Source organism: Micromys minutus, assembly GCF_963924665.1.
Source record: "Micromys minutus genome assembly, chromosome: 6".
Classification (NCBI taxonomy): domain Eukaryota; kingdom Metazoa; phylum Chordata; class Mammalia; order Rodentia; family Muridae; genus Micromys; species Micromys minutus.
The window spans coordinates 4,521,287-4,542,052 of NC_137975.1; the positions used below are offsets into that span (position 1 = coordinate 4,521,287).

The following is a 20,766-nucleotide window of genomic DNA, read 5'->3' on the forward strand; positions in this document are numbered from 1 at the left end:
CCATGTTTATGAGTTACTGTTAAATACAGTTTCAGTTTAAAATGTATGAATTTTTCAGATCTTTACTGTTTAGGACAATACTGGTCATATTTTCAGGTAAAAATTTTGTTATAAACTTCTATATATTTATTTAAAAGACTTATCCAATTAAAAACGATCCATTTGTGTGTGTGCATAAGACAGAGAGGGTGGGCGGGAGAGAGAGGTGTCACAGCACACTGTGGGTGTGGGAAAGCTGCTAGGACTCACGTGTTTGTCTCCGTCCACCTTTATGTGGGTTCTGGGAATTGAACTTGGCACGCTTGCTCTGCAGCTCTTCACCCTAAGAGCCTCTCCAGGCTCGCTGCCTCTCGAGGGCATCTGCACAGCTGTGTCTTGTCTCTCGTTAGGCAGAAGATGCAGACGAAGCTCTGAGTAAATACCTGTCAGAGAAGCTGAGAGTGAAGGACAGATGGCTGGGTGTCTGGAAGAGTAACCCGGAGCTCTTCTTTGAGAAATACGAAGAGGCTTCCATCCCTTTTGTTGGTATCCTGGTTGAGGTACGTTTTCCTTGTTGAATGAATTAGCAGCCCCTGTTAGGCAGAGCTGTGATTCTGCTCATCTGGAATTTCAATACTCATACAGATCTCAAACTGGTGAACTTGGAAGAAGACAAAGGTGAACACCAGATAGGTTTTTTTGTTTTGTTTTGTTTTGTTTTTTAGCAATTACAGAGTGGTATTCAGTTAACAGAACAACAGCTACCTTCATATAAGCTGCATCAGAGACAACTGAAGAAGAAGAAAAAAAAAGAAACGAAAGGAAAAAAAAAACAAATGTGAAGACAAAACATAAACAACCAAACTACTGTCCCCATATATAACTAATGTGTGCTGTGCACCAACAATAACCTTTAAATTTCCATGTCAATTTACAACCCCCAGACTGTACCAGGAGAGGTTAGTGGCTATTGAAAATTCCACCAGGACAGGGCCATCTAAAGACACGTTTGGTCGCGTGTTAACTATACAAAAAAAGACACTACCATTTAAAAACAAATCTTACATTTCATTTTTTTCTTTAAAAGGAGTGAGTTGTGTAGAGGGGGTTTAAGTACTTTATAGACAAGGAAAACTATGCTAGAATCAACTTATTCATCATCATCTTCCTCATCTTCCTCATCTTCCTCATCTTCCTCTTCTAATTTATCCTCTTCATCCTCATCTTCTTCTTTCTTCTTTTTCTTGCTCTTTTCAGCCCTGACCACCCCCTTTTGACTGCATCAGGTTTTCCTTTAGCTCTGCAGGCAGCAATATCCTTCTTGTAATTTCTCCTTTAGCCTGGCGGCCTTCTTCTCACCTGGCTGCTTGTCATCCGCGGCAGTGTGTTCCACGTCTCCCCTAGTTTCTTTACAACACCAATGGATAGGACAGGATGCTCGCCTTTGAATTTTGGGCGGTACTCAGAATAGAACAAGAAGAAGGCCGAAGGAGGTCTCTTGGGTGAATTGGGGTCCTTGAACTTCTTTTTGGTCTCCCCTTCGGGGGCATGTAGGTTTTCATTTCTCTTTCATAACGAGCCTTGTCAGCCTTTGCCATATCTTCAAATTTCCTCTTTAGCAGACAAGGTCTTCCACCTCTCTGAGCACTTCTTGGAGAACTCTGAGAAGTTGACAGAGCATCTGGGTGCTTCTTCTTGTGCTCCTCCCGGCAGGTTTGCACACAGAATGCATATGAGGACATTTTGCCTCTCGGCTTCTTAGGATCTCCTTTGCCCAGGTTTAGTTGATTTTCTTCTGAGACGAAGAGTCGCGCAGCGCCCGTCAGTTCTCACTCGCCCCGGCGCTGTCTCTGTGGAGCTCAGTGGACTGCACTGGCCGTGAGAGCGGAAGCCAGATGCAGCCTCCTCGCTGGCAGTTTTGTTGGGGACAGTGAACAGTGAAATAGGATCTGCTGTCACTGAACGATAATTATTAGCCAGTTTCAGTTGCCCAAATACTATAAAAATAACAAAAAATGTGTTTCTTGCTAGGCATGAAATCCCAGCACTAGTGAGACAGAGACAGGCATTTAGGCAGCTTGTTGTACACAGAGAGCTCCAGGATAACGAGGTGACTCAGAGAAAACATGTCTTAAACAAACAAAACCCCACCAAACGGATTCCTTGAAAAACTAGTAAGTTGGGCTTTTATAAATAAATGGTCTACTACATCCTCTTATTTATCTGAGTTTTATATACAGTTGTTCAGATGAGAAAACTGTTGTCAAATGTGACTTTTCAGTGTGCCTGACTTACAAGTCCTGCCTAAGCTTCAGATGCACTGATCCACATTGGTGTCAAAAGCTTGAGTCCCCTAAAGATAATTATCTGTGTATAGAAATTAATATCCATATTATATGCATGAATGGTGCTTCTGTCCTCTGAGGGATTTTTTCAATGTTTTTGTTTACATTAAAAACTTGTATGTGTGTGCATACTTGTGCATACCTGTATATAGTAGCGTGTATATGGAAGTCCAAAGACAACTTTCAGGAGTTGCTTTTCTTTTCCCACTGTGTGGGTTCTGGGGCTCAAAGTCAGAGAGTTAAGTTTATTGTCAAGCCCCTCAGCCACCGAGCCATATCGATGACCTAGATTGATGTTTCAAGTATCACATCACATATACATGAAAGTGTTAAAGTGTATACACTGTGAAAAGGGGAGCTCAGACCTTTTTCTCTGTCTCTGCGGATTAAGTCTTATGAAGCCACTCTCAGCAGTGCCCTGTGATGTATTCTGTTCTACAGTCACAAGAATTCATTCCCATCGTCTCCAATCTGTCACTCTCCCTAGAAGAGTGTGTGTGTGTGAGTGTGTGTGAGTGTGTGTGTGAGTGTATGTGTGTATGTATGTGAGTGTGTGTGTGAGTGAATGTGTGTGTGTGAGTATGTGTGTATGTGTGTGAGTGTGTGTGTGTGAGTGTATGTGTGTGTATGTGTGTATGTGTGTGAGTGAGTGTGTGTGAGTATGTGTGTATGTGTGAGTGTGTGTGTGTGTGTATGTATGTGAGTGTGTGTGTATATGTGTGTGTGAGTGTATGTGTGTATGTGTATGTATGTGAGTATGTGTGTATGTGTGTGTGTGAGTGTGTGTATGTGTATGTATGTGAGTATGTGTGTATGTGTGTGTGTGAGTGTATGTGTGTATGTGTATGTATGTGAGTGTGTGTATGTGTGTGTATGTGTGTGAGTGTGTGTGTGTGAGTGTATGTGTGAGTGTGGGGGGGTGAAGAGAGGGAGAGAGGGAGGGAAGAATGGAGGGAGGGAGAGAAGATGAAGAGACAGGGAAACAGAGACAGACCAGCTCTTGACCACAGACTTTCATGCACTTTAGGCAAGCTCTCTACTACTGAGTCACACCCGGGTCCTCCTATCTTTGTTTCTGCCACAGCACATGACCACAAGGTTGGTGTATTAGGAGTGTTAGGTTATAGATCTCCTAACTCTATAGATCAGAAATGTACTGTGTGCCTAACGGAGATGAGAATGGAGTACAGGCAGAACCATAGACTCTTCTAGAAGCAGGTGGTGGGGTGCAGGCAGGGATGGGGATCAGTTTCTGTGCCTTTCCAGCCTTTAGAAGCTTCCTGCACTCTCTGGCTTGTGGCACTTCCCTCTATCCTCAAGCTGACACTGCATCATGGTGACAGGCAAGAAGGGTGGTTCCCTGTTAAGGGACTTATGAGCATGAACCTGGCTGGGTCCCGAACAACCTTTCATGTGTGTCCTCCAGTGTAATCTATCTGCAAGGCCTGTTTTGCTGAAATGGCAACATATTCACAGGTTCCAAAGATTAGGGCCCAGGCGTCTATGGGGTCATTATTTTACTCACCACAGTCAGACACCGAAGAACAGAATTAGGAAACACGGTACTTGTGTTTCTTCCAGAGGACTCAGGTTTGATTCCTAGCACCCATGGCAGGCAGCTCGCAATGGCCTCTAACTCCAGCTTTAGGAAGGATCCAACACCCCCCGTGGGCGCCTGCACTCACAAACATACCCGTGCTTGTAATTCAAGGTACAAAAAGGGTTTTTTCAAGGTGGTGGTGCTTTGAAGGAGAATGCCCCCCACCCCCGTTGTCTCACATGTTTGAATTGAACACTTGGACCTCGGTTGGTGGCACTGTTGAGAGGTTATGGACCATCCAGAAGGTGGAGCCTTGCTGGAAGAAGGACATACCTGGAGATGGGCTTTGAGGGTTTACATCCTCATCCATGTTCCAGAGACCCCAGCTTCCTGTGTGTGGTTGGAAATAGGATTTCTTAGCTTCCTCATCCAGCACCCCACTGCCATGCCTCCTGAACAACCTAAAACGTTAAGTTCAGATAAACTCCTTCTGTAAGTTGTCTTGGTCATAGGATTTTATCCCAGCAACAAGAAGTAGCTAATATAGGTGCTTATGGTGACATTTATGAAATTTAAAAAATTGAATGTTGGGCAAGCTGGCTCAACAGGTAATGGCGGCTGTGTTACAAGCCCGCAACCTGTCCAATCTTGGGAACCCAAGTTAGGAAGGAGAGAACCAATTCCACCAAGTTATGAAGCTAAATATATTCAGCCAAAGAACTTTTTAAATGTCCTTTTGGAGTGGTCTTTGTTTTCCAAATGGTAAAATGTAAACAATATTTTTAAACATACTTTGTCTAAAGAAAGTACTTAAAAGAGTCACAAAAATTAATATTGTTCAATGGAATCCAAAAGCCTGGTAACTGGAAACTAGAAACTAGTAAATAGTGTGGAAAAAACCTGGGCCTGGTGGTGCATACCTTTAAACCCAGGAGGCAGAGGGGCAATATCTGTGAGTTCAAGGCCAGCCAGGGCTATAGAGACCCTGTCTCAAAACAAACAACAAGAAATGCAGAAGGACACAAGCCTTAGAGTTTCTGTGGCTGTGATTAAACACTTAACCAAAGGCAAAAGGGGAGGAGAGTGTTTATTTGGTTTGTATTTCTATATTATAGTTCATCATTGAAGGGAGTCAGGACAGGAACTCAAACAGGGCAGGAACCTGATGCAGAGGCCATGGAGGGGTGCTGCTTACTGACTTGCTCCCCATTGTTTGCTTAGCTTGCTTTCTTACAGAACCTATGACCATCAGTCAGCTCAGGAATGGACCTGATTGTGTCAAATTGCCATAAAACTATCCAAACCCAACATATTCTTTTTATGAAAGTTTAGAATTAATGCCTTTAAGGAGATGCTTGAAGCCGAGTATGTGCGGTTTATGCCTTTAGTCCCAGCACTCTGGACAGAGGCAGATGAAATTCTGAGTCCAAGGCCAGCCTGGTCTACAGAGTGAGTTCCAGGACAGTCATGGCTACACAGAAAAATCCTGTCCAGAAAAACCTAAAATTTTATTTATATATATATTAAAAAGGAGGTGCTTGAAAAACTGTTGGTATTTAATGTCTATCCAGAATTATTCAGTATATTGGTTGCAAGAAAAGTCATAAGAATTTAGAAGAATCAACATTATGACTAGTTTATGAATGAGAAATCCTGGTGGCTTTTGTGAATTTGCAGTTACATACTGTATGACATTTTTCCTAGGTGACGTGTAAACCTCACCAGAACTTGTCGTCTTGTTTCAAAGTGACGGTTTCTGTGGCTGAGCCCTTTTCTTCTAACATTGCGAACATCCCGAGGGACTTGGTGGATGAGGTTCTGGGGGAGCTGGAGTACAGCGCACCTCTCCTGGAAGTGTACCCTGTTGAAGGGCAAGACGCAGATGTCCAAGACATTGCTCTGGCCTTGGAAGTTGTAAGGTAACAAGGCTTTCTTACTTGTGAAATTTAAAATGACTATCCAGCAGTTCACTTCGTGTGTAAGTCTTGGTCATATACACACTGTATATTTATTGGCTTACCTGAGACTGATGGGTTAAACTTACCTGTTCTTAATTAACACAATATATGTGTAACTGTTGCTTATAAATTGCATAAGTATTAGATATTAGAAAAGCTTTGCCCTGTTTTTATCTTTTACTTTATAAAGCCAGGTGTGGTGGTGAATTCCTTTAATCCTATCAGGAGGCAAAGAAAGGTTGGTTTCTATAAGTTTGAGACTAGTATGGTGTGTTAGTGAGTTCCAGGCCACTCAGGGGTGCGTAGTGAGACCCTGACTCAAACAAGTAAATCTATAATAAAAAGTGAATTATAGAAGCAAGGTACAGTGATAAACATATGTGGTCCAAACTTTGGAGAGGTAGAGGCAGGAGGATCTGGAGTCTTAAGTTCCATCAGTATCGAGGAGGCTGAAGGCCAGGCTCACCTAATGACACCCTGTCTCAAAAAGGAGACACACTCCAGACAGTTCACTCGCCTGTGTTGGTTTTGGCCGTCTCTAGTGTCCTTCCTGTGGTAGTGATGAGACACGAGGAGGAAAGGGTTTCACCGACACATCCTGTTGTGGAAGTGAGGACAGGGCAGAAACCTGGAGGCAGACACCACGCCAGAGCGCTGCTGGCTCCTGAGGCTGCACTTAACTTTCTTATGTAGCCCGGGGGCGTCACAGCAGTTGACATGCCCACACGCCAGTCTGATCTGGGCAGTCAGGCCCTCCGCTGACATTCCTTCCTCAGGTGACTCTAGGTGTCACATTGATAGTTAAGTTGTACAAGCTGTGCTTGGTTGTTGTAACTGACATCATTGAGCAGAGCTGTGTGTGAACAAAACAGTGTTTATGACACTTTATATTTTTCTAATGTTATTTTCCCACACAAGTTGTGTTAAATCTTGCAAATTATTTGTTGAACAAAGTTGTAGCTCCAATTATGAATTTTTAAAACTTGAATTTTACAATCTTACTTCAGGAAGGCGCTGGCCGGCCCGCAGGCCGTGAGGGTGACATTGGTGGCGTCGTCCTCTGCCCCCTTCCCCGGGGGCGATATGTCGGGACTCAGCCACTTAGAGTCGGAGGGCTGCCGGGACCTACTCGGCATGCTGGACAATGACGATATCATGGCCCTTTGTGACACTGTCACCAACCTCCTGGTGCAGCCTGTGAACCGCCAAGATGCTATTCCTGCAATATTAGTGTATAGCCAAAATGTAGACGAACTTCTGAGGCACAGAAAAGTCCACCGAGAAGTCCCGAGCTGGGACTAAAGGCATGTGCCACCACCAACCAGCTATTTTCTTACCTTTAGTAACCTAGAATATAGTCCAGGCCATTTAATAGTTAAAGTTTGAGCTCTTATTATTGGTTCATTCATAGACTATTTCAAAATATTTTCTTTAAGACAATGAAGGTTTGGGCTGGGAATATAGTCATGGATAGAGTGCTTACCTGGTGTGTGTGAGGCCCCAAGTTCAACTCCTACCCCTGCAAAAATTAAGGTGTCGGGGAGATGAAGGTGGGAGTCGTGGAGATGGCTTGGGGGTAAAGGTGCTTGGTGCTAAGTCTGGCAGTGAGCCCCATCAAACCTGAATTCAAACCCTAGGTAGGACTCTTATTGTGGAGGGAGGGTTCAGACTCCCACAAGCTGTTCTGTGAGTTGCAGGTGCACATTGTGGTGAATATGAGAGAGTGCACCCAGTAAATAAATGTAACTTTTAAAAATGATTCATTAAGCTTTGACATGAAGTTTTTAGAAGCTCTGAGCATAATTTAAGTGTTGTTGGTCACAGTCATTCTAATTTGGTTTATTGTAGGTTTTTCTATGATTTTCTTTGGAGAGACTGGGATGATGAAGAAAACTGTGAAAATTATACTGCCCTTATTGAAGAAAGGATTAATCTGTAAGTAGAGCGGAGAAAGGCGCAGCTGCTTGGGAGGAGGAGCAGGCGCAGCTCATTGTTCCTTTCCAGGTGGTGTGACATGCAGGACGGGACAATCCCCGGCCCCATCTCGCAGCGCTTCAAGAAAACGCTCGACAAGTACAAAAACAAGCGTGTGGAGCTCATGGAGTACCAGAGCAGCATTAAAGAAGACCCGTCTGCGGCCGAGGCCGTGGAGTGCTGGAAAAAGTACTATGAGATAGTGATGCTCTGCGGGCTGTTGAAGATGTGGGAAGACTTGCGGCTGAGGTAAGAGACGATTCTGTCCACAGAGTCGCAGAGGAGCACAGCACGAGTCCCCCCCCCTCTCTCCCCCACTTCTCTCTCTCCCTTTCTCTCTCTCTCCCTCTCTCCCTCTCTCTCTCTCTCTCTCTCCCTCTCTCTTTCTCTCTCTCCCCTCTCTCCCTCTCTCTCTCTTCTCTCCCTCCCTCCCCCCCACCTCACTTAGCTTGATGAGATGGTTAAGGAAGCTGGATGAGATGGTGCCCGTCTACAGTCTCTGCTCATGAAGATGGAACCAGGAAGATGGGAGCTAAGCAAGCCTGGGCTGGATGAGAGGCTGTTTCAACAACAAAATGGCAGTCAGCACAGTAATAATGATGCCTTGTTAGTGAGTTAAGTACTTTGGAAAATGTTGTAGTATTAGCTATTTCTCTTATCATCAAGCAGTAAAGTGATTCGGTGATCCCCAAAGACTGAATCTGAGGAGGTGACTGGTAAATGTGTATGGCTTTCAGCTGATGGAATGATAGAAGTCAGTATTTACACTGAAGCTCTCCCCTGCTGGGAAAGTGGACATGGAAAGAAAAGTCAAAAGAGAAAGGTCAGACAGAAGTGTCTCAGGCTGACGATGTAGAGATCATTCTGCTCAGAGGGCAACAGGCTGTGGTTTTTAAGTAACATCCTTAGAAGTAAAGCAGCCTCTTCACTAATGGTTTCTACAGTACAGGGGCTGAAGACACAGGTGAGCGGTTGAGAGCGCTTGCTATATTGGCAGAGGGCTGGATTTAATCCCAGCGCCCATGTCAGGTCACTCATAACCTCCTATAACTACAGCTCAGGAAGGGGGTGAAGGGGAAGTGACCCCCACTTCTGGTCTCAGTGGCATTGCACTCAGAGGTACACACCCTCTTCCACAGGCACACATCTAAACATAAAGACAAAACAAACCTTTAAAAATTAAATATGGCCCAAAACATCTTTATTTCTCCCGATCCCAAGACAAAACCTACCTCTGCTCTGTGTAAATCTACAAGAGCAGATTATGAAATGAAAATCAAGGGGATGGAGAGATGGCTCAGTGGTTAAGAGCACTGACTGCTCTTCCAGAGGTTCTGAGTTCAAATCCTTGTAACCACATGGTGGCTCACAACCATCTGTAATGAGATCTGATGCCCTTTTCTGGTGTGTCTGAAGATAGCTACAGTGTACTTACATGTAATAAATAAATAAATCTTCTTAAAAAAAGAAATAAAAATCAGGATCTTTCCCACTGTGGTGGAAAGTCAGAGGGACTGAAGCAAAGGGTAGAGTGGTTTACATGCAGATTTCTCCATCTTAAAGGGCAATCTCTCAAACATGAGAAGATTTTAGATGTAAGGGTTTAAACATTGGTTATCTAAAAGATCTTGTTGGCCATGTGTGATAGTGAACACTTTTAATTTCAGCACTTATGAAGCAGGAGGATCTCTGTGAGCTTTGGGCAAAGCTAGTCTACAAGTAGAGTTCCAGGTATCGAGACCTACACAGCGATACCCTGCTTCAAAAAACAAAACAAGACGAAACAAAACCCTAAATCACTCGTTAGAGTGTTCTCCAGTTGCACAGTGCTCTTAACGGCTTGTGGTTAATAAGCCATGGTAGCTTCCAGAGTGAAGATGGGTTGAGGTGTTTCCCTGTTAATTTTCTCACAAATACTTTTTGCTATAGAGTCCATGGACCTTTCTTTCCGAGGATTCTGAGGCGTAGAAAAGGGAAGAGAGACTTTGGCAAGACTATAACCCACATCGTAGCCAAAGTGATGACTACCGACATGGTAAGACTCTCTCATGTGTGTCCACTCAGTGTGCGCCACCCGGCACAGAGGGAGAGCTCCCGGTGGTGTGTCCTTGTCTGACTCAGTGATAGTACCTGGTCTCTTTCTTACCCTACTCGGTGTTGGCATACAGGCACCAGGTAAGAGCTGACAGCTCTTCACAGCACGTTGGCTTTGTTACCAGTGAGAGACGTACCCACAAGAGGGGCTCAGGGGAGACAGACATGCAGGGTGGGCTCTCCGCACATTTCATAGATCTCAAGATGGAGATACAGGCGACTGCTGAATACTGTAGCAGGATCATGTCCAGGGTACGTGTAGATGGGTCAAGGTCAAAGGGTTTTAACAATGCCGGCTGGGTTCTGTATCAAATGAACAAACCCTGGGTGGTTATGGTTAGCCAGCCTCTCAACAAATACAAACTGTTCCGAGACCAAATGAAAATATCTCCTCCCAAATTGATGTTTAACAGCATTTCCCTTTGAGGTTCGCCCGCTCTCAGTTCTAGCCTGGTTCTCTCATTGTCTCTAGGAGCCTTTGCCTCCTCCCAGTGCTCCAGGTTTGCCTTCTCCCAACTCGGGATCGCACGCACTGACTTGCTCGTGTTCTTGCACATGTACTTTTGCTAATTATTATTTTTTGGGAGTTCCATGAATAGTCACAATCTCCTTCACCCAGTGACCTGTAGACTTGTTTCTTCTTTGTAACGAGTAACTCTCCATTGTTCAGAATTTGGCTTCAGGAACATTTCCACAGAAAAGGTCCGGGGATTGAATGTGGCAGTGCCACCTGCAGTCCAGTCCCCGGAGAAGAGGGCCATGAATTCAAGGGTATCCTGGGCCTCCTCCTGTGACCCTGTTCAAAGGGTTGTGTCAAGGGGTGTGTAATGTGTTTTTCACCTTGGAGAACACATTACATTACTAAATTCAATTATAGCACTCACACGTTCCCTCTTGTAAGTGTAATGGTACTTTCTGTGCCTGTCTTTTTGGTTTTGTTATTTTCTAAACAGACTTAATTCATTTATTTGTTGTCTTTTATAAAAGCCCTTATGTGGCAGCCACAGCTGGAGCCTGGGTCCTCTGAACAGAGACTCTGATGTGGGTTTTCATAAGATGATCAGTGAATTTCCGATAAAGGAGACTTGGTGAACACAGTCTCTTTCCAGAGGTCAGGGGTCAGGTAGCTGTAGGTCTTGGAGATGGCATCAAAGGTGGCCTTGGCAAAGTTGCCCAGGGTGGCAGTTCAGCCTCTGGCTGAAGTGTAGCAGTCATCTATACCGGCCATCATCAGAAGTTTCTTGGGCACAGGAGCAGAGACAATGCCAGTGCCTCTGGGGGCAGGGGTGAGACACCAGCACAGAGCCACAGCGGCCTGTCACCTTGCATGGGACAGTGTGTGCTTGCCTATCTTGTTCCTCCACACAGGGACAATGGATAGTCTGGCCAAGATGACGGCCCCTCAGATGCAGTGACAGCCTCCTTGAAGGGAGTTAACACCAAGACCAATGTGACCACTGTAGTCCCCAAAAGTGACAAAAACCTTGAACCTGGTCCACTGTCCATCCGAGGTCTGCTTCTGCACTGGCATGGTTTTCAGAACCTTATCCTTTAGAGATACGCCCAAAAAAAGTCAGTGATCTCAGACTCCTTAATGGTTAGGGAGAACAGGTGGATTTCCTCCAAGGAGTTAACCAGGACAAGGCCCAGCTTGGTGATGGAGATCCTCTCCTTGTCTTCAGCTTTCCTTCCACGAGCCCTGAGGCCTGATCACAGCTATGGTAAGACGGAGGCTCCTAAACTGTTTGTTGCCAAATCCTCCAGAGACTGGGACCTGGGTTCTCCAGGCCTTCTGGCTGCACCATTGTCATCCACCATATGTTTTTTTTCCTAAAGAAGAAGGACTGGTTTTGTTATTTTTAAGGCAGAGTCTTATAGCCCAGGCTAGACTAGAACTCCAGATCCTCTTGCTTCAGCCTCCAGAATGCTGGAATTAAGGCCTGGTGTGTGTGGCTGTCCTTTGAATTATGTTTGGCTATAAATGTGTTTGCCACTCATCCAATCACCAGCCACGATCTTGGCACATTGTAGATACCAATCAACAGTTTTGTTGAGTTGGTAAGTTAGTGTGTGACAGGAAGGTGAGGGACATATGAGGACGTCAGGTAAGTCTGCCCTGGTTGGGACATAACACCTGAGAGAGTGTGAGAGACCAAGGCGTGCTAAAGACTCGTTCTGGTTTCCCATAGAATCTGTGCTCTCTGCACTATTACATTTTATTTATTCACTTTGGGGGGGGCATGTGTGTCACAGTGTGCATGTGGAGGTCAGAGGACATCTTGTTAGGTCTCTCTTTCCACCATGTGGGTCCTGGATGATGAACTCAGGTTGCCATGGCTTGGCAACAAGCATTTTCACCACCTCAGTCACCTTGACAGCTCCTGTTTTTATTGTTTGTAACAAAGTGGTTTTGTCTTTATTTTCGTTTTCTGGCAATTGAGTGTACTATATTATCAAAGATGGATTCCTTCTAACTTAGCAGTTTCGCCCACTGCTTGCTGGTCACTACCCTCTGTCACTCCTTAGCAATACGCAGCAGTCCTTTTCCTTGGGGAAGAAAATTCTGGGTTTTTTGCCTATGCTGGTAACAAAAATGCTAAAAAGCTATAGTAATGCTATTGCTGTCCGCATTTCTCACACGGGCTTCATGTGACCACCAGTTCTTCTCAAGCCAGGACTCTGGCCACCATACATAGGTCACTAGCTTCAGAACTTATTAAGCCAATTAATTAGCTTGTGAGCTGGACCGGATGATTGTTCTTCAGTGACAGATCTTGGGAGAGAGGGCCAGAGGATCAGAAGATAAGGAGACAGGTAAAGTGTGGGACCAGGAGGTCTTGCACAAGCTATGTAAGCTTATTAAGAAGTGCAGCATTGTGTATACCCTTTCCAAGGGAGAAATGGGACAAAGTCAGCAGAAACTGTCACAACAGGATGAAGTCAGAGGAGGCTAATCTAGCAGTGTGGCACAGAGGGAACACAGGTATCTCAGGAGCATCATAGCCTGAGCACAGTGGCCTTGGGACTGATAACTCCAGTCTCCACAGGAAGAAAAGCAAGAACCTCAGTTCCTTTGAGGCCCTAGCCCCAAACTGGCCTTGCTTTGTCTCCTCCTGGGCAAGGACACATAATTAGGCTCCTTTTGTCCTTTCTTCAGATCCCAGAAGGCCTCCGAGAATGCCTTGGGTCAGTCTGGCTGGCAACAACCTTGCCAGTCTGTAAATAGATAGTTATTGATTATGATAAGCAATCAGGTAGAGAATGCTGTATGTTCTATGCAGCCCCAGAGAAGGGATTCCTTTTTTACACTTTGAGCACCTTCTATGTGGCTTTCTCAGGTACAAAACTGTGGACAGTAAAGTGACCTGTGGTGTCATGTCATGGGTAGAATTTTCTCCAGTCTTGTCAGTGCTGATGAAATGCAGTCACCCACCAGGGTTAGGACATTCGCTCCTGACTTTGCCATCCAGCTTGTGAAGCACTCACCTGAGCGCAAGCTGTATGCAAACCTGTTAGGAAATCTCACTTTTTCTCCCTTATGTTTTCATTTGTACTTCTTATTGTTGTCTTTAAACCTCTTCTGATCTGGACACACTGGCACATGCCTGTGGCCTCAACACTCAGGAGGCAGAGGCAAGGGGATTACCACAAGTTTAAGGCCAACTTGGCCTCCATATGGAGTTCCAGACCAGGGTAAATCACGGGGCGAAGCCCTGTCTTAACATAAGAAAAATCTGTTCTGGTTTTATTTTCTCCACTTTCCTTTATCAGAAACTTGATCTTAATATAAAACAATCATGTTTTGTTTTCATATTGTAAGTAATTGTTTCTGACCTGTGGGAGCCGGATAAAAGGAAGACTTCAGTAAAGAGACACCCACCAACTGGCACCTGATTCTTCAAAACTCACTTTTAATAAGGATTCTTAAGTAGTTTAACCTCCCTTCTAGTCCACCACCTACTAAAGGTAGTAGAAAAGAGAAGTAGGATGCAGGGGGAGTGGACTGGTATAGACATTGCTCTTGGCGAAAATCCAGTCTGCATTGTCAGGATATCAGCAGTTCAGTTAACATGAATCAGCAACTGCAGCTTAATCCACTCACAAACACCACCAGCAGCAGCAGGTCGACCCAGAAGAAGCCACATGTCTCTGCTGTGTGCTGTTTAGAAGTAGTTCCTTGGGGTAATTTTCAGGATACCAACAGTCCAGGTCAGCAGGGTTAGAATACCAAACAGAATCAGCCGAGAATCTGGCTAAACCCAGAGAAAGCAGCTACTCCTCTGCTGAATGGGTACAAGTCAGCAGGAGCCTAAGACCAGCAGAGACATCAGGGGAAGGGCTCTGACATGCCTCTCACACAGAATGAAGATCAGCAAAGACCAATAAGAATTGCAAACTGGCTTATGCAAGCCATTTAACACTGGCCCTCCAGTGTAGCTTATGCTCCCTCCAAACATCATGTCCTTCCACAGGTCAGGCAAAAACACCATGAGAGTCTGTCGTAACAAAGCTCCACGAGTCTGTGTGAGCTATACCCAGAAACTTCCACTTCACTCTGCCCAGCAGCCTAAGTTTTCAGAAGTGGCAAGAAGCTTCCAGAACCACTAGAAGTTTTTTGGTGTTTCCTTCCATGAAGTCATGACAACTGGTGACCAGTAAGGAACGGCAGGCTGCACCGGTGTCATCCAGGACTATCCACTGTCTGTTGGGTTATATTTACACTCCTTCACGTGTCCTCTCACCTGTGTCTGCTTCAGGGAAACATTCCTTCATGTGTTTGCTGTAGCCACACCACTGGATAACACTGACTTTCCAAAGAAACTAGAAGTTCCCACTTCACTAGACTGAGACTTTTGGTTGTACATTGCCTTTGAGCTTGACAAGACGTTATGGTCTGATCATGGGGCAGCTCTGCATCTCTTCATTACTCCCTTCATTACACTCTGCCACCGTAACCACACTGGTCACTATAAGCTATTCAAAGGACAAGGACACTGCAGTCAGAAAACCCAGTGTCCACCGCTTCTGCCATCTTTAGGGATAGGTTCTGGGTATTCCACTCTATCTGCTTCCAGAAGTCTTTCATTTAGCATGGTGTGATGGTTTGCATATGCTTGACCCAGAGAGCGGCACTATTAGAAGGTGTGGCCCTGTTGGAGTGGGTGTGTCATGATGGGTGTGGTTTTAAGACCCTCATCCTAGCTGCCTGGAAGCCAATATCTGCTAGCAGCCTTCAGATGAAGATGTAGAACTCTCAGCTCCTCCTGCACCATGCCTGCCTGGATGCTGCCATGTTCCTGCTTTGATGATAATGGACTGAACCTCTGAACCTGTAAGCCAGCCCCAGTTCAATGTCCTTAAGAGTTGCCTCTGTCATGGTGTTAATTTACAGCAGTGAACCCTGATTAAAACACATGGTTTCAAGGCCTCCATATGTATCATTTATCAGTATTGTGCTCATGTTATAGCTACATAGTATTGTGTTGCCTATAAACACTACTGTTTGCTTACTCAAATAGCCATATTTGATGTTATTTACAACACTGAGATCAAGTCCAGGAACTTGCATAGACCAGCCCTCTACCACTGAGCTGAGCTGTAAGAGCCTAGCCCAGGGTTCTGAATTTGGGTCACTGCCATAGGAGTAAGGACACTGTACAAATGGTTATTCCACTACTTGTTTTGAATATAGACATAAGACTGGAATCATTGGACTGTATGAATAATTCTATGATTACATTTATGGGGAATTGTTACAAGGCCCAAGCCATTTTTAACTGTTACCTGCAATGTAGGAAGGTTCCAGTGTTTTCAGCCTTTACCATATTAGGTTTCTGATGTAGTTCTGGTTGGTTTTTGAGATACAGTCTTGTGTAGTTCTGACTTGCACTTGCTATGCAGACTGGTCCTGAACTGATCTTCTTGCTTCCACTGCCCAATTACTGGGTCTTAGAAGCCAGTGTCACCATGCCTGTCACTCATGCTGGTTATCAGCATCTCTATCACAGTCACCCCAGGAGGGGCAAAGACGTTTGTCACTGTGTTTTCATTTCATCTCCAAAATGAACAATCATTTTGAGCAAATTGCATGCGTATTTGTTGGCCATTTGTCTGTCTTCTTTGGAGAAATGACTTTTAAAAGGGGGTGCATGTTTCTTGTTGATTATGAGAGTTCTTTATACTGTATGCCTTACAAATATTTTCTCTCACCCATAGGCTGTCCTTCACCATTGTGATATTGTTCACCAGTATACTTAAGATTTTAATTTTTATTACTATAATTTTTGAGACAGGTTTTCCCTGTAGCCCTGGCTGTCCTGGAATTCACTTTGTAGACCAGGCTGGCCTTGAATTCAGAAATCCTCCTGCCTCTGCCTCCCTATTGCTGGTATTAAAGACATACGCTACCATGCCTGGCAAGCTTTAATTTGAATCAAGTACAACTTACATATTTTTCTTTAGTTATTTGGTTTTTAGTGGTATATCTAAAAATCTGTTCTCAACTTCAAGGCCATGGAGATTTACTTGCTTGCTTTATTCTAGGAGACTGATGGGTTTTCTCTTTCGTGTGCACACACGTGTGTATGTGAAGGTGCTTATGTACCTGCATGTGGAGGCCCAAAGTTAATAACAGATGTCTTTCTTAGTAATCTTCATTTGTTTTTCTTCTTCAGATAGTCTTTTTGTAGTTTAAGACCAGGCTGGTCTTAAACTCATCATTGTAGAGGATAACCTTGAACTTCTTATCCTTTTGTCTCTCTGAAGTGCTGGGATCACAGGCAGGTATCACAATGCGTTTATTGGTACTGGGAACCAAAGACCGAGCTTAGTGCATGCTAAGAACCTACTGTATCATCTGAGCTGCATCCACAGTCCTTCACTTAGTTTTTGAGATCGGGTGTCTCACTAAAACCAGATTTGAGTTCTCTACTTCTGTCTCCCTGTGTCTGCTGTATGAGTCTGAATCTATGCCTGCCTGCCTGCTCTCTTACATTTCTGTCTGACCCTGTGTTTTTCACTAGCAAAGGATGTTCCTCTCTTATTAAACAGCAGGAAGAAGTAGGGCTGCTGCAGAAGCCTTTAACAGGGTTTAAGGTATAAGCCACTGAGTCCAGCTGACCCCAGCTGGTCCAGATAACAAACACAATCAAGCAATATCTGTATGTTGTCTTCCACATAGACAAGTTACACAGAAAAACTGAGGGCACAGTGGGACTCCAATCTTGAGTGACCGGTCTCTAAGGAAGGAAGAGATCGTTTTCAAATAATGTCTCATAGTAATAGTTTCTGCATGATGCCACATGTTGCAGACGCACACCACTGCATTTGGCATTTTTTTTAACATGGTGTCTGGAGAACTGCACTTAGGTTTTCATGTGTGCAAGCATTTTACTGGCTGAGCCATTTCCCCTGCCCAAAGCTCTATTGAAAGCCACTGAACCATGTTGAATTCATTTTGTATTTAGTGTAGGGTCCTAACATCATTGTTAGAGATGTTTCTTTCTGCCTTGAATTCTTGCCATCCTGTTTACTGTTAACAGGAAGTTCTTTCTCTAGCCTGCTGTTTGTATCCCACGAATGACGTCTTCCTTATCCCAGTGCCACACTGGCTTTATAGTAAGTTGTGAGATCAGAAGTGTATTTTCAGTAGGTTTTGTTTGTTAGTTTGGTTGGTTGGTTTTGTTTTGTGTGTGCGTCTTATAATTCATGTGAATTTGAAGATAACTTCTTACATTTCTGCAGAGTCCTGTAGAGGGGCTGAAGAAACAGCTTACTCAGTAAGATACTTTGCCAGCAAGTGTGAGGACCTGAGTTTCTATCCACAGAACCCATCCATGTTAAAAAATAAAAAAGCTTCATACTGTCTGGAGTTCAGATGCGGCCCCCATAGTGGGTTGGCATGTATTTCTTGTGTTTCTCATATTACCCATGTGTGCTCTTTTGTTGATGTCTTAGTCTTTGGGAGCTACTAGGGGTCTGGGCTGTTGATCTTCCTTGCCCTTCAGCTTCTTCAGTCCTTCCCCTAAGGCTACCATAGGGGTCCTCCACCTCAGTCCAATGGTTGGCTGTGAGCATCTGTCTCCGTCAGCTGCTGGTAGGGCCTCTCAGACAACAGCCATGCCAGGCTCCTGTCTGCAAGCACAATATAGCATTAGTAATAGTGTCAGGGTTTGGTGTCTGCCCATGGAATGGATCCCAAGTTTGGCTGGTTACTGGATGGCCTTTCCTTCATTCTCTGCTCCATTTTTGTCCCTGCATTTCCTTTAGACAAAAACAGTTCTGAAGCCTCAGTCCTTCTTAGAAAAAAAATAAGTGTATAGTACCCCCTCAGAGTATGGTACACCTAGACTTTGAATCGTTAATAATTCAAGAGCTAAGAATATAGCCTTGTGGCAATTTTTGGTATTCAATAATCATTACATTTAATCTATACCCACCAAGAAATCTGTTTCCATGTTACATTCTGTCCTACATGTACTTTATGCTTATGGTAACTAGTAAGATTTCAATGCATACTATCAAACCTCTAAAAGAATCAAGTACTGACAAAAATATATTCATATAGTTTTATGCCAAAATGCTTTTAAAAATCTGTACATGTATCTCTCTTTTTAAAATAAAGTTGTAAGGAAAAAAAACAATTTGGGGTCAAAAATTTTGGAGATGGGTTGGTGATGCCATTTCTCAACTGGGGGCCCTGTCTATCTACTGGAGGTGGTCCCTTCAGGTTCCATCTCTCCACTGTTGGGCATTTTGGCTAAGGTCATTCCCACTGAGTCCTGGAAGCCTCTCACATCCCAGGTCTTTGGGACTTTCTAGAGGTTCCTGTTACCCCGTACCCCCAGAAGCTGCATATTTTTATTAATTCTCCTGGCTCTCTGGGCTTTTCTCCTGTCTTCCCCCATGCCTGATCCTGCTCCCCTTACCCCCTTCTCTCCCCTGTCCCACCCAATTTCCTCCCAACCTCTGCTTCCTGTGATTATTTTGTTCCCCCTTCTAAGTGGGATCAAAGCATCCTCACTTGGACCTTCCTTGTTAAACTTTTTAAAACTTTATTTATTTATTACATATAAGTACACTGTAGCTGTCTTCAGACACTAGAAGAAAGCATCAGATCTCATTACAGATGGTTGTGAACCACCATGTGGTTGTTGGGAATTGAACTCAGGACCTCTGGAAGAGCAGTCAGTGAGTGCTCTTAACCACTGAGCCATCTCTCCAGCCCCCTTGTTAAACTTCTTAGGGTCTGTGGGTTGTATCACATGTATTCTGTACTTTTTAGCTTATATCCACTTAACAGCGAGTACCATGCCTGTCCTTTTGGGTCTGGGTTAGCTCACTCGGGATGATACTTTCTAGTTACACCCATTTGCCTGCAAAATTCATGATTCCTCATTTTAAAATAGCTGAATAGTATTTCATTGTGTAAATGAACATTTTCAGTATCCATCCTTTGGTTGAGGGACATCTGGATCACCAACCAAAGAGCATACGCGGGTTAGTCTGAGGCCCCCAGCACATATGTAGCAGAGGACTGCTTTGTCTGCCCTCAGTGGGAGAGGACTAATCCTATAGAGACTGTGTGCCCCAGAGAAGATGGATGGGAGGGAGCACACTCAGATGCAAAGGGGATGGGGATGAGGTGAAGAACATGGTGGGGGGGGGCAACATTTGGGATGTAAATAAGTAAAGGTCATTACCACTGGCTGGTGGAAGAGCACGCCTTTGATCCCCTCACTTCGGAGGCAGAGGCAGGTGGATCTTTGTGAGTTTGAGAAGTTTCAGACTACTGTGGTCTCTAGTGAATTCCAAGAAAAACAAAAGAAAACAAAAGAACTAAGGTGAACTTGGTGGCATTTGCTTGTGACCTCAGTGCTGGAGAAGTGGCAGGCACCTGAGGCTTGCTGACCAGCTAGCCTAACCTAACTTATTTGACAAGTTCTGGGGCAGTAAGAGACCCTTCACACTCCCTGTCTTAGGTTGCTTGGGCACGGTGGGTGATGTGTTTACTGCTCCCATTAGCAGTGTGACCTAGGAGAATGGAACCATGAAATGAAGTGGGCTAAAGTCTTAAGCAGTGGCCTCAGACAGTTGATCCTCTGAGGACTGAGAAAAGTCACATGAGTAAGGTGTGATCCCAAGGACCAGGCAGACAAACTTCGTGTGACAGAAACGAGGTTTTCCGTAGCGGCATATAAACAGATAACAGTAGGTGGTTGTTGTGAATAATCTGAAGTAAACTCATTCTTATCCTCTATGCCCGAGGAGAGCACAGAAGCACATCCCTAAAATAATGCCATGGTTTTTAAGAAGCAGATCACAGCCTTGTTTCCTTGGAGTTTTCTCAAAAGCATTCAGAATTCTCCTCACATGACTCCACTCTTGAACTGTGTACCAATGGTGGTATGTACCTTTGAACAAAAGCAGGAGGTCCTCTGAGTTCAAGGCCAGGCTGGTCTACCTAGGTCAGCTAGGACTACATAGTGAGATACTATCTAAATAAACAAACAAATGGAAAAATAAATATCATTGCTTTTCATGATAAATAAGGAAGTTCCCTCTCTATCCCTAATGCAAATCCTTGTAACTTTTTGTTTGTAACTTTAGAATCTTCAGTGCATGAAATTGTGTTAATTCCCATAATTCTGCACTAAAGCAAGAAAGTCAGGGCTAACAATGGTTCAGTAGGTGACGGTACTGAAAACACATGGTAGATAGAAACAGTGGCCACAAGCTGACCTTCACATGTGTGCACACATAGAACCACACCACACCATACTCAAATCAACTAAAATAAATGTTAAAAAAACAAAGCAAAACCAAAGTGAAATTGGGCACAGTGGCACACATGATCTCACCATGAGACAGGATTTCA

At 44.3% G+C, this 20,766-nt stretch overlaps 1 protein-coding gene across 1 annotated transcript in view; it reads left to right on the forward strand.

The window, feature by feature from the left end:
* Positions 1-20,766, forward strand: part of SHCBP1L (SHC binding and spindle associated 1 like) — a gene marked incomplete at its 5' end in the record, with an annotated part of 38,703 nt that overhangs the window by 11,803 nt on the left and 6,134 nt on the right. Inside the window, 5 exons of the mRNA XM_080918128.1 lie at positions 390-539; positions 5,569-5,783; positions 7,671-7,757; positions 7,827-8,045; positions 9,726-9,831. Of these exons, the coding sequence (XP_080774254.1) occupies positions 390-539; positions 5,569-5,783; positions 7,671-7,757; positions 7,827-8,045; positions 9,726-9,831 (777 nt within the window). The remainder of the gene's footprint in view (positions 1-389; positions 540-5,568; positions 5,784-7,670; positions 7,758-7,826; positions 8,046-9,725; positions 9,832-20,766) is intronic.